This window comes from Poeciliopsis prolifica, unplaced genomic scaffold (assembly GCF_027474105.1).
Source record: "Poeciliopsis prolifica strain line A6 unplaced genomic scaffold, Auburn_PproV2 SCAFFOLD012, whole genome shotgun sequence".
NCBI lineage: Eukaryota > Metazoa > Chordata > Actinopteri > Cyprinodontiformes > Poeciliidae > Poeciliopsis > Poeciliopsis prolifica.
Window position 1 is genome coordinate 1,036,881 of NW_026562387.1, and position 12,604 is coordinate 1,049,484.

The 12,604-nt window shown below is 39.9% G+C and overlaps 1 protein-coding gene across 11 annotated transcripts in view; it reads right to left on the reverse strand.

Annotated features, from left to right (window-relative positions):
• Positions 1-12,604, reverse strand: part of LOC129364504 (microtubule-associated protein 4) — an 88,777-nt gene that overhangs the window by 45,394 nt on the left and 30,779 nt on the right. For 9 of the 11 annotated variants that reach the window (XM_055037155.1, XM_055037161.1, XM_055037154.1 and 6 more), the window contains one exon: positions 1,488-1,574. The exons of the other annotated variants lie outside the window; for them this stretch is intronic. In XM_055037155.1, the coding sequence (XP_054893130.1) occupies positions 1,488-1,574 (87 nt within the window). The remainder of the gene's footprint in view (positions 1-1,487; positions 1,575-12,604) is intronic. 11 annotated transcript variants of the gene reach the window in all.

A 12,604-nucleotide genomic window follows, 5' to 3' on the forward strand; every position in this document is an offset into this window, starting at 1 on the left:
GTATTTTATTGATGGAAAAAATAAATAAATAAATCTGGACAAATTGCTTAAAGAAGCAGACGTTTTCACAACAAGAGGTGACATTGCTCCCTCTACATCTATCTCTTATAGAGCTACACCTTGAGGCTACAATCGCAAGCACTCCTCCAGCAAGCAACTGCTGACATTCATGTCTGTGAAATGTTGCTTTTTCACATGTAAATTTTCAGCTTTTGTCGCCATCATTAGTCACTCCACATGATGGGGTTAGAAGCGAAAAAAGCCAGTTAGCTAGCAATAGTATATTAGCAACTAGTGAGCAATATCCTCAACTGCCTTGAGTCACAGAAGGCAGTGGACTCAAGGCAGTGGAGGATATTACTCCACTCCAATCTAAGAAATATAGATTTCTTAGCCTGACAGAAAACAGCCACATTGTCATCCATGATGGGGTGAAACACAAAACAGCTAGCTAGCTAGCTTTTAGCAGCTAGTTATCAGTTTTTTGCTTTACAGAAAAGTGCCACAAGAAAAAAAAAAAACCTGTACAAGAATAAACATGAGAATATACAAGATTAAATAATCCCTTCATGGTCAAATTTAAGACATGGCTTTAATTTTAGCAACATGGATTTAAGATGTTTTAAGGATTTGCAGCCAACCTGTTATCAGTCATGCAAATTTATTGTCCTTAAGGTACAATAAATTTAGTGATTTAATGACACAGAGAGCTGTGAGACCAAAATGGTGAAGATGGGAAAGCTTTACTAAAAAGTGTGTTAATCACAGACGATATCGTCATAGCAATTAACTCTTTCCTGCTGTTGTGCAGGCTGAGCATGCTGTGTAAAAGCGAACATGTGTGTCCAAGGTTATGGCAGTGATTCCAACATGTCTCATTAAAGACGGCGCTCAGTGTGTGTGAGTGTGTGTGTGTGTGTATGTGTCCATCTCTCTGCAGAACCACAGCCTGACAGTTTTGCTTCTGCATACGCCTAACAAGATCACTTTTCATCCAAGCCACAACACTGAACTTAAACACTGCTACAGAGTAGAAAAGCCATTAACAGAGAGATCTCAGCATTGTATTTGGCATAATTTATTTACTTACTAACATGTGGCCATCAGTTACATTCGTGTTGCTTTCTTTTGATTTTCATGATTTTTCTTTTCCAAAATGTGGAATGCTAAAAGAAACTGCAAAACACTAAGAATGGACTTGAAAGATAGTTTCCAATGCCTTCTGGAGAGGTGCGGCCAAAGTGGAGCTATTTGGATATAACCAAACAGAACAATGATTTTGAATGCAACAAAGTAAATCATGATGTCCAAGGTGTTGCCAAAAAGCCAAATTTTAACTCTAAGAAAGATACAATAACAAACACTATTACAGTGAGTTCAGGTTGAACTGAAGTACAGCTAGTATCATTAGTCTTCCAGAAGTGGCAGTTGTATAAATGAGAATGCAGAGAGTTGTGTGGCAGCTTGAAGAGTGTTTTGGGGTATACCTGGGAAAGGACCCAGCATGCCAGAATCCATCATTTGGACAGAGCTGGAGTGAGAGGCCAGGGAATCAGAATGAGCTGCCATGGAGGCTGGCAAGATGGAGAGACGGAACAAGGAAGGAGAAGGAGGCGGTGTTAGACATGTGGACGTTAATAATTTAGTGTACCAACGGAATCACAGACAACAAATCAAGCAGGAGACAAATTGTTAAAGGCAAAGGTCATTTTCATTTCTTTATTACAGGACATTCTTGAACATTTTTGTAGCAGACATCCTAACAATCCCTTAAAAATGTAATTTTGAAAAAATGTTGCAACTGTGAGCCTGCACCTTGGCATCATTACATTTCCAAAACATTATTTCTCCTATCTGAATACATAGGAATTTGGAAGGAGTACACGCCACAGGACTGTCTCAGCATCTATGCTGAAAACCAAATCCTGTGGTCACATGAAAGACATTTGTAGAGAATAATTAAAAATTTCTTGGGAAAAATGTATGCCCATTTTGTCCCACTTCTCAAAAATCACTGTAATGTGCACTGTTTACAGATACTAACACTGCTAATTGCTAAAACTAGAAGTTCAAGAATTTTGCTTCCATTTACAGTAGTGCTACTTTACAATGAATCTTCCCTCCTATATAATACCAGCATTTCAATACAATTACAAAAGAGTTTGATTTTTAACAGAAATTAAGTCAAAGTTTTCAATGCAGTCACTCGTACTTCTACAGAAATGAATCATTTTAAAAATCATCTCTTGGGTGTTCAATTTTTTTCTTCCGTTTGTTGATATCAAATATTTTTCAAACTTATTTTGCAGTTTTATTTTATAAAACACTGTTTAACTTAAAAAACAGTATTTCTCAATCCTGCAAGGAAATTATTAGTTTACAGCAACATTAATGAACAATGACCCACAATAAAATTCAATTCAAACTCAAAAATACTTTATCAATCTCAAAGGGGAATTAAATAAATTAAGTCAGCACAGTGAGGAGCATTGAAAAACACCAAACTAACTAAAAGACACACACCAACTGCAGATTAAGATTTAAAATGATTTTTAATTAAACCCTTTTTTATAAATGCTGAGCAGCTTTCTGCAAGTGCCTCTTGGTTTTCTCACTATTTGACTTTGGTGAGCTCCAAAAGGTCCTTTGGGGTTGGAAGGCTTCCTTGCCATCAGCCTCTACAGCTTTAGCTCCCTCTACACAATCTCTTTCAGATTCAAACTGGGCCACTCCAAAACATTCGCACACTACCTGCCCCAAACAAAAGTTGCAACCTCCATTTAACAAAGCACACAGCAGGTACAAGTCTCACTGCATGGGAGATTGTCTTTCAGCTAACAACAAGTCATTTTACTCCAGCTGATGCAGATAGTAGCTTCTTATTTCTTGTATTTAAGCTCCAAAAGTATTCATATCCTTGGCAGGTCTCGATTTAAAGTCATTTTAATTACCTACGTTTTCCATGTACGTGAATTTGGAAGGAGTACACACCACAGGACTGTCTCAGCATCCATGCTGAAAACCAAATCCTGTGGTCACATGAAAGATATTTGTAGAGAAAATAAAGAATATAAGCTAATTTAATGAGGTTGAGAACTAATCAACACATTATTAAAAACTGGGATGGGAAGTGGGGAACCATCGTTTTTAAGGAAGAATTGTGGTCAGAAAAAAAATTCTGAATGATCGTAATTGGTGACCAAAGAAAAACATGAAGGTAACAAGTCAGCATAAACACTGAGCAAAGGCAGAAGGTTATGTGATCTTATAATTTACCTTCTTTCAGAGATTTATTGGGCTCATGGTGATGGAGTGAATCAGGGAGCGTTAGACATTTTCGCACTTGGATTGGCCTCCACAAAAATTCAGACTGTTGAGAATCTTCAGGGTGAGCTGGAGAAGGCATCAGCAGTGGTCACACTCTCCCATAATTAATATGTCAAGAAACATGAATGCAAAACTGGATGGAAATAAATCTTGCAATTATGCAGAAGCTCATCAAAAACAATATGAATGTGTGCATTCCCCAAAGACGACCCACTGGACCCGTTGTTTTTGGGCTCAGGAAAATGCTGCTCTCACTTTCACTTAAAAGAAACATATTGGTAATTAAAATGACTTTAAATCTAAACTTGCCAAGGTGCTTAAATATATCTAGAGAAGTTAGAGCAAAAGGCAGTTCCAGTTGTTTACAGGTTCTAGTACAAGGTCTGAACCAAAGGAACCCTTATGTCTGACATGAATCAGATACAAGCATTTTTTTTACTTGTACTATTCGTAAAGTTTTAGCTCATTTTAATGAGATGCCAGAGGGAACAGCAGAGTAACCAGAGTTCATGGCAACTGACTTTACAGCCATAAAGTTACCAGTGTTACTCTGCTGTTTAGGTTCCATGATGTGGAACCTAAAGCAGTTAGTTACCAGGTAGTTAAACGACACTTGGTGAGCTACTATCTGCTAAGCAGCTACATGAACACTCATGACACAGATCATATGGACCTGGAGACCTGTGCTACTCTACAAAGAGTACTTCAAAACAATTTACAACTGTAGTATGTAAATATTTGGTGGTATTTTTCCTAAAAGTTATCTTCATAGCAGGTTTCCTGAGACTCAAAACTAGCTAATCTGCAGCTCTATCTGAATTACAGTGGCTATGGCTCCTGGAAAACTGCAAAACAAGGGAAACTTTTTTCAGAATTTTGGTTACTTCCATTGAAGCAACCAAGAAAATCAATCAACCACAGGTCACAGTGTTCCAACGTGAACCCTGTATTTTTTATGTCCTTTAGTTTCCAATTCTTACAACTGAGTTTTCCTGACATTCCTACCTGGCAAGTCTGAACCTGAGGCCTGATGCAGGTCAGGCGAACGTGAGTGCACCGCTCCCTGCAACTCCCGGAGCCGAACTACCCGCAGCTTCCACAACATTTACCCAAGAACCATGATCACTCTCCATCCATGATAACGTCCTGCCATGCAACTCAGACTCAACCACAAACACTCAACCTCATTTTCTTAAAAAAAGAAACATAAAAACTTGTCCAGGATCAATCAACAGACACGTGCGCATGTGCGCTCACCTGTCCGGTCTCCTCATGAAGCAGACATGCGAGTCCCAGACAAGCCACCATCCAGCTGCAGAGCGCTGCTTTCAGCCTCAGTCTCTGGCTGTCTGCACTGCAGCCTCAGCTGGCATTGAGCTACTAACACTGTGAACCCTCACACACACACACACACACACACACACACATCGGCATGCCATCACAGTTGCGGAGTCTGGCTTTGGAATGGTGACGTTTCCCTGTCTGGTTCAGGTCCCGGGCCCCCCGGCAGCCACCCAGCCCCTCCCCTTACCCCCTGTCTGCCGCTGTCGCCACCCTTCAGTTCCTGTCCGAGAGGTCTGACCTGAATCGATGGGGCCGCGGTCAAGATTAGGAGTCGGAGTGTAAGACAAAAGCACAACCGGACATGGGGAGGGAAAGACAGCAGGACATTACTTGTCTTTGATCAGGAGTGACAACCAGGAGAACCTGATGAAGGGAAAGGAGGACGAATAGAGAATAGGAGGGAGGTGAAGTCGAGGATGAAAGAAGACGCAGAGGGAGGCACCGATGGCAACCCCCAACCCACCTCCCCCCTCCCTCTAGCAGCGTACACACAGGGTGACAGTGAGGCGAACAGACAGGATGCTACCCACAGTCACAAACGCTTCCATGTATACAACACGCAGGGGCCTCGTTACGTTTCGCTGGCGGTCTCGATAGAACGCAGAAGCCTGTCTATCAGAAGAACCCCGGACCGATTCCAGAACGAAACCCACGGTCAGAGTTTCTGGGTCTCCAACGTCACAAAGTCAGGATTCAGAAGGTCAAATGCGAAAAGACAGGCGACTCACAGCGGAGAGGTGGAACCCAAACAAACAAACTTGATCTTTGTTGAAAATCAGTGAAGCTCAAAAGGTTACAGGAAAACAGGCGGAAGTATCTCTCCCTTCCTCCTCCTCTGGCCCCCTGCTGAGCGGAGATGCTGTCCAAGGTGCTGAGATCAGGCCGAGCAGCTTCACTGAGGGCATTCAGGGGCACTGGCACGAAAAACAGCTAACACGGCCTGGCTGTTTGCATGTTTACCCCTAACTGAACCCTGTGGGCTGTCTCAGTTTGCGTCCCAAAGACAAATGTCTTTTTAGCAGCTAGGGAGTGAGAGAAAAACTCAATGACCTCTGAGTTGGTAACACAAAACATCAGTTTGGCGAAAGAATAAGTGAACAGAGACAGGTCAGAACCGATGTCCTTTACCAGCCTTTCTACTGCAGCCACAAAATCCAACATGGAAAACCTTCTGAGTTTAGTTGTCAATAACTTCCTGTTTCAGACTTAATCATAAAGACGATTACAAAGTCGGCCTTCTATCACCTGAAGAACATCTCCAGGATTAGAGGACTAACGTCTAAGCCAGATCTAGAGAAACTCATCCATGCGTTTATCTTTAGTCGCATTGATTATTGTAACAGCGTCTTCACCGGTCTGTCCAACAAATCAATCAAACAGCTACAGCTGATCCAGAACGCTGCTGCTCCTGTTCTCACTAAAACCAGGAAGATAGAGACATAACACCAGTTTTAAAGTCCCTCCACTGGCTCCCTGTAGCTCAAAGAATAGATTTTAAAATACTGTTATTAGTTTACAAATCACTGAACGGTTTAGCACCACAATACATCAAAGATCTGCTGCTGTTATAATGCTTTGATCACCTCCTCCCCCGCCATTGCCGCACAACATGTCTATGTAAAGGCAGGCTGCAATTCTAAAATAGTGCAGAAAATCTACAAATCTACTCCCAAGTCTGCTTGCTGATTGCTCTGGTTGAAATTCTACTGCAGAAATTGAGCTCAATTTCTGCAGTAGAATTTCTCCCACATTTTAAATATGTGGGAGAAAGCCAAAATGGAGGACAGAAGGGAGATAAGAATTGAGGAAAACTGTGGAGGAAGATGATGACCACACTAAATCCAGGTGGATTTGGGATGAAATGAAGAATAAATAGCAAAATAATCTATTTCAAAATAGATTATTGTGAGATAATCTATTTTGAAAAATAAAACATTTTCCACTGGTATGGTGGGAGATCCGTGATGCTGGGGGCCTAGCATAATGAACCCTTTGAAATGGGTCCAGATCAGATCTACACTCTCCCATTTTGCATCTTTGGTCAGGTATAATCAAGTTTATTTGTACAGCACATTTCAGCAACAAAGCAGTTCAAAGTGCTTTACATGGTAAAAAAACAAAAACAAGAAGTCATAAAAAGAACAGTCACCTAGTGAGAAACCAAAAAACATCCCATTTTGTTGAGTGCCTTCGTCCATGTTCCAGTGATTATGGCCGTCCTGCCCCACAGGGGAGATTTCCTGGCAGAGCTGCGCTGGGGTTAATGTACCAACGGTGAACACATGGCTGTGTGTGTTTCCCTGAATAACAACATATGGACCAATGTGAACAGGTCTGCTGATGTACAACAGGAGACCCATTTCGCTCCACCTGTATGACCTTTCATAACGCACTCACTTCCAGACCGTTACACCTGCAACGTGGAGGAGCTGCGAATTGTCTTTGGGTTAAATTTAGTTTGTCTCTCCCTATCAGCGTATGGGCTAGGGTGCATAAACACTGAACTATTAGTTAGTTATGAACTTGATGAGAAGAATCCCACTGGTCTGACCAGACCAAAACAATGTTATGTATAGGAGAAAAAATGAACACTGCACATGACCCTGAACACACCGTCACATGACTGAAGCTTAACATTGATAGCAGAGAAATCTGAAATTGGGTTAAGATTTACCTTCCAGCTGCACAACAGCGCTAAACATACAGATAGCAAAGATGAATAAAAATGGCCTAATTAAAGTCCAGGCCTGAATCAAACCACACAGTGCTCTTCATAGTCTCTTTATTTGGTATGTTTTACTCCGTAGATGTGCCACACAAACCTTCCAGTGATGGCAGTTAAAAGCCGTTCTAAAACTTAAGGGCTGAATCCAAACGCTCCATCATACTTATGACATTTTTATCTGTAAAAACAAGGAAGCACAGATAAATCGGTCCCAATCTCCTTCACTTTATGAGATCACATGCATGTATCACCCCACACTTGCCAACTTAAGAGACTTTGTCGCCATGTTTAGCAACTTTTCAAACAAACAAACAAACAAACAAACAAATAAGTATGGTATCGGCCTAGATCGTCATCGGTGTGTCAGGCTTTTTAAATATTGGAGAAAGACTCAAAATTAGATTTGTTGAGAGACAGGTGTGAAGCATGGTGGTGGCCGCTGCTCCCTCACTGATACCATCTGAACATGTTTGTGGGCCAAACATGCAGAGCTAATTGGGAACAACAGGCTGCCCTCAGCAGCCAAGAGTGATGTCTGCCACAAACAGAGAGATAAACGCTGTCCTGCGAACTAGATTTCTAAATTATGTAAGAGCTGACCTCAGAGGGCTGGAAACACATGGCAGGGAGATTTGGACAGCTACCAGTTTCACATACAGTATAAGCTAACTGTATGTAAGCTTATACTATATGGGGGGACATGAGGACGTCCACTGAGAAGCACTTCAGCAGCGTTGACGAATGAGAACGCTCAGCAACATGTGGGCTCACGATTAAAGATGCAACCAAGACAGAAATCAGACTGAGAAATTAAAGTGAGGAACCCAAACAGGGTCCCTCAGCCCTGCTTCTACACAGATATGTTTAAAAAATGGCTCCTGAATCCCAGTGATGGCTGTTCTGAAGACAGCAAGCAGATTGATGAGGCCGGCGGCCAGTCGCACATAGTTACAGTCAAACTCCTGTAGACTTAAACCCTAAATCAACTTTTTTTTTGGCAGATAAATTGTCTAAATTGATCCTAAAGAGCAACCATTTTAAAAAGCTTCTCTAGCAATTTAAAATCTGTAATATTTGTCCTAAAACTCTCTCTCAGTGCTGCCCTCCTCGGGTTGAATGTGGCTACTGAAGTCAAATTCTCCTATTGGCTCCAACATTGCAGCTCTGTTGATGACCAGATGCATTTCAAATGTATGCTAAACTTTATCAACATGCCAACATTAATGTCGGAAAAACCCCCCCACAATTTTGCAGTTGCACTGTATTCATTAAATAAGAAACGCAATTAAAGTAAGTAAATGAGTTTGTTCGCACAATAGGTAATAAAAAAAAAAACATGCCATGATTCATCAACTACTTCCTGTTGTCTCCTTTCTGGTTTGTGCCAGCAATAAAATCTGTTGATCATGTGACTCATGAAAAAAAGCTAAATTACTGCAGTTTTGCAAAATGATCCAATTTTAATACAGCTAACAAAACGCCTCATTCTGGTGCCCAAACTTTTTATCAAAACATTTAAGTTTCTTTTTTTGCAGTGTTTTCAAATTGAACAATTATATGATCAATGGAAATGTTTTGTTTAAAACACAGCTTATGTTATACAACCAAATAACACAACAAGGTTGCTAAATTTATCTCAAGTAATTTTTTGAAAAACATATTACAACAGAAAATTATTACATGTTGATTTCCCTTTGAGATTGATAGAGTAATAATTTTTGAATGGAAATGAATGAATTGCTAAATGCTTATTGGACCCATGATCTGGACTGATATTAAATTGACCAATATATTTGATGATGGATTTTGGCAAAATGAACATGTTCTATATTGTGTATAGCCCTATACACAATATAGAGCGATACACAATTAAAAAACGAGTTTATTACTCGTTTCTTAATTGTTGATTGTATGATGTTTTTAGAATGAAAAACATTTTAGACATGACTTATTTTACTAACAAGAAGTCATATTTTAAGCTGCTGATGAGGATATTATTGTAAATGCTGAATGGCAGCCTCACAAAACTCTAATTTCTATCACAGATCCTCAATAAACCAACAGGGTCCTATAGATAATAATAATTAGTCGAGTATTACAGAAAGATATAGGACAGAATGAATAAGTTAGCACTAAGTTGATCTAGGGGGTGGCAGCGCGGTTGTTCTGCTTGCTCTCGTGTGGCTGCAGCCCACGGGTCAGTCTCCGTCCTCCAGCCGACCCGGCCTCAGCCTCAGTCTGCTCCCCTGCTCTACTCCCCTTGTTGCAAACCAAGAGAGCTGAACCGTGCCAGCTGGGTCAGGAAACAACAGAGCCAGCGGCAAAGAAACGCAACACACTGGTTGTTCGCTGTAAGGCCATGGTAGTCAAGCAGCGGAACCCAAGCAGCTGTGTCAAGAGTTCTGATTGGGTCGGACAAGGATGTGAGCGCGAAATATGCCGTGTTCCTTTCATTTGGCTCTTTGCAGAAAAGCTTCAGCTTGGTAGCTTAGATTAACTGTTGAAATTCTGCAGTGTTTCTGGAAAACTATTAATGCAGATTTAAAGGCGCATTAATGGCTGGGCTGTAAATTCATTTTATTCATTGATTATTTTATTAAATCAAATTTTTGGTTTTTGAAGATTTCATTTGTGGAAAATCTGGATTTGTTTTTCCACCAGTGCATTCCTTTGGTTTCCACAGTTCAGAGAGATGTCAGTGTGCCATGGGCGGCCATTTTGTCTGGCAAGCATGTTTTACAGCTTCTATTTATTGGAACTTTCAATTCAGGTCAGCTTAAATTTTTAATAACGTGAATAAAGTTACAATATTACAAGAACACAGACGGCGTAATGAACAGTTATGCAATAATAAACGCAGAATAATGTGAGAACAAACATTAATATTTCCAGAATAATGTGAAAATATTAGAAAAATTAAGTAGGAATTAAATGAAAACTTCTACAATAAAATGAGGAATGTTGAGCATATAGGAAAGTCACAACTTAGAATTGGTTTTAAAGATAATCTTCATCTTTTAACACATCAGTGTCAAATTATTTTGACACTGATATGTTATTATTTAATAGTAGAAGTTTGAAACAATTGTGCAAATGTCTGAGTCTATGTTGAAGAAAAACAAACTGAGTTGGTTATTTCTCATTAAACAAAACAAATTTGTTTCCTATAAATCTAAGACATTCTGGTAAAATTAAGTCTTTATTCTGCCAATATTATGACTATATTTGTGTAATTACACAAAAGCATCTCATGGTTTTGGCACTAATACGATGTTGTCCAACTCATAAAAGATATGATTGAATTACAAACAACATTTGTAAAAAAAGAAAAAGAAAAAATCTATTCAAATCTGACCCACTTTCAGATTTTATTTTTCAAGTCATATCACCCAGCTCTACAAGGAAACCAATGAGCAGGCATGTCCATTTAAAAGTCTAACTGGAGCCATCCCATCAGTTTCCAGTTCATAGAAACTTAAAACCAAAACTGTCTCCAATCCACCATGCCAGACTCTACATGGCAGCCATTTCTTTTCTTTAGTTCCAGAATTGTGTAATCTGGGATTAGCTGGCAGGATGAGCAGAAGTCCTGCAGATTGTCCCGAGGCTGATGTGTTCTTGTTGCTCTGGAGCAGCAGGTACACTGACTCTGTCTGGGTTTCAATGGTGCTGCTGCGACGCTGCTGCGACGCTGCTGCGGCGCTGCTGCGATGCTGCTGCGGCGCTGCAGCTACGGTTCACAGTGAGGACAGAGCGGCTTTTCCAAACGTCAACAGTCCCATGTTGATTCAGCACAGCATTAATCGTGAAAACAGCTGAGTCATGTTTGCAGATCTGCTGAGATGAATCCTAAGTTTTGGAAGAGTCTTCCTTACATTTTTATAATCATTTAAATTGCATTTATATATAACAAAAAGGTATTCTAATATATTTTCAGTAAGATTTTTAGGAAGGCTCAAAACAAAACAAAAAAACAGACATATTAGGCTTAAACGTCAGTCGTAATCTAAAGTTTTTATAAGTTTTTTCTAACGTGTTTTGCAAACTTTGAGGCACTTCACAGTCTTGTTCAAACTGAGTGTAGAATGATCAGATGCATATTAATTTATTGGAAGAAGCTTTAATGTCTCTAAATGAGTGGCAACAAAAGCCCATTTTCAATGTTATCATCATTGTTTATTTATGTTTTTTTTTTAACAATGTTAAAAAAAGATATTTTAGCTTTTGACATTTATTGCCAATCATGTAGTAACCATTATACTAACTAGCTGAACATTGCTCAGTACAACCACAATAAAAAAGCGGTTTGTTTCTTGGTTATTTGAATATGAAGTTAACGGTAGACATATGCTGCCTCTCAATCAGCAATTTAGTATTATTTAGTATTTTGCTTATGACTGCAATCATGTTGCTAAATTAGCCTGTAACATCACAAGTCTCAACGCAATAATGTCATATCTTTGCACTTCAGATAAATCAATTAGCAATGTTAATAAGCAGATAAGAAACAACTCATTTAAGTCCTGAAGAGAAGTAGAAGAGAAGGAAGGTGTGTTGGACATGCCAGCGTCGGAGCATTAAGTCTGTCTTCCTACGAGAAGCAGGTGGTTGATAAGAGCTGCAGGCATCGTGCGCTGACACAGATCCAGCTGTGGAACCCTTCCTCTCTCCATCTTGTCTTTCATTCCTTGAATGCAAACCTACTTTGTCAGTGTGTCCTGCACACCTCCCTGTTGTAGCCTGGAAACAAGCTTTGGTCTGTCACAGAAGAAGAAGCAGAGAAAGCAGAAGCAGCCGCTTTGTCCTCCTTCTGAACTCAGCGTCTTCATTGTGTTTTCTACTTTGGACTACACATTTATTCAACTTCACATTTCCAACTGTCATGCTTCAACTACATACTTAGTGTCATTAATTAGCTCTACTTAGCAGATTTAAGAGGGTCTACATTAACACACTGTCTGACAAATCAACAGATGCAGTGCAGTAAGGACAACAGGAATCACCTGAGCTGATTCCGCTAAAAACTTTGAACTGACCTAAATTGGGATCTACTTGTTTAATGTCAAGCAGACAGAAAGAGTTTAGAGTCATGGTGGGAGGTTCTTTCCATCACAGTCAAACACGTCTTCAAATATAAAACGCTCAGATGAAAAGCTCTCCGTCTTCAGTGAGAGAGGAATTAGGTTTATTTTCTCGCTCATGGATTAA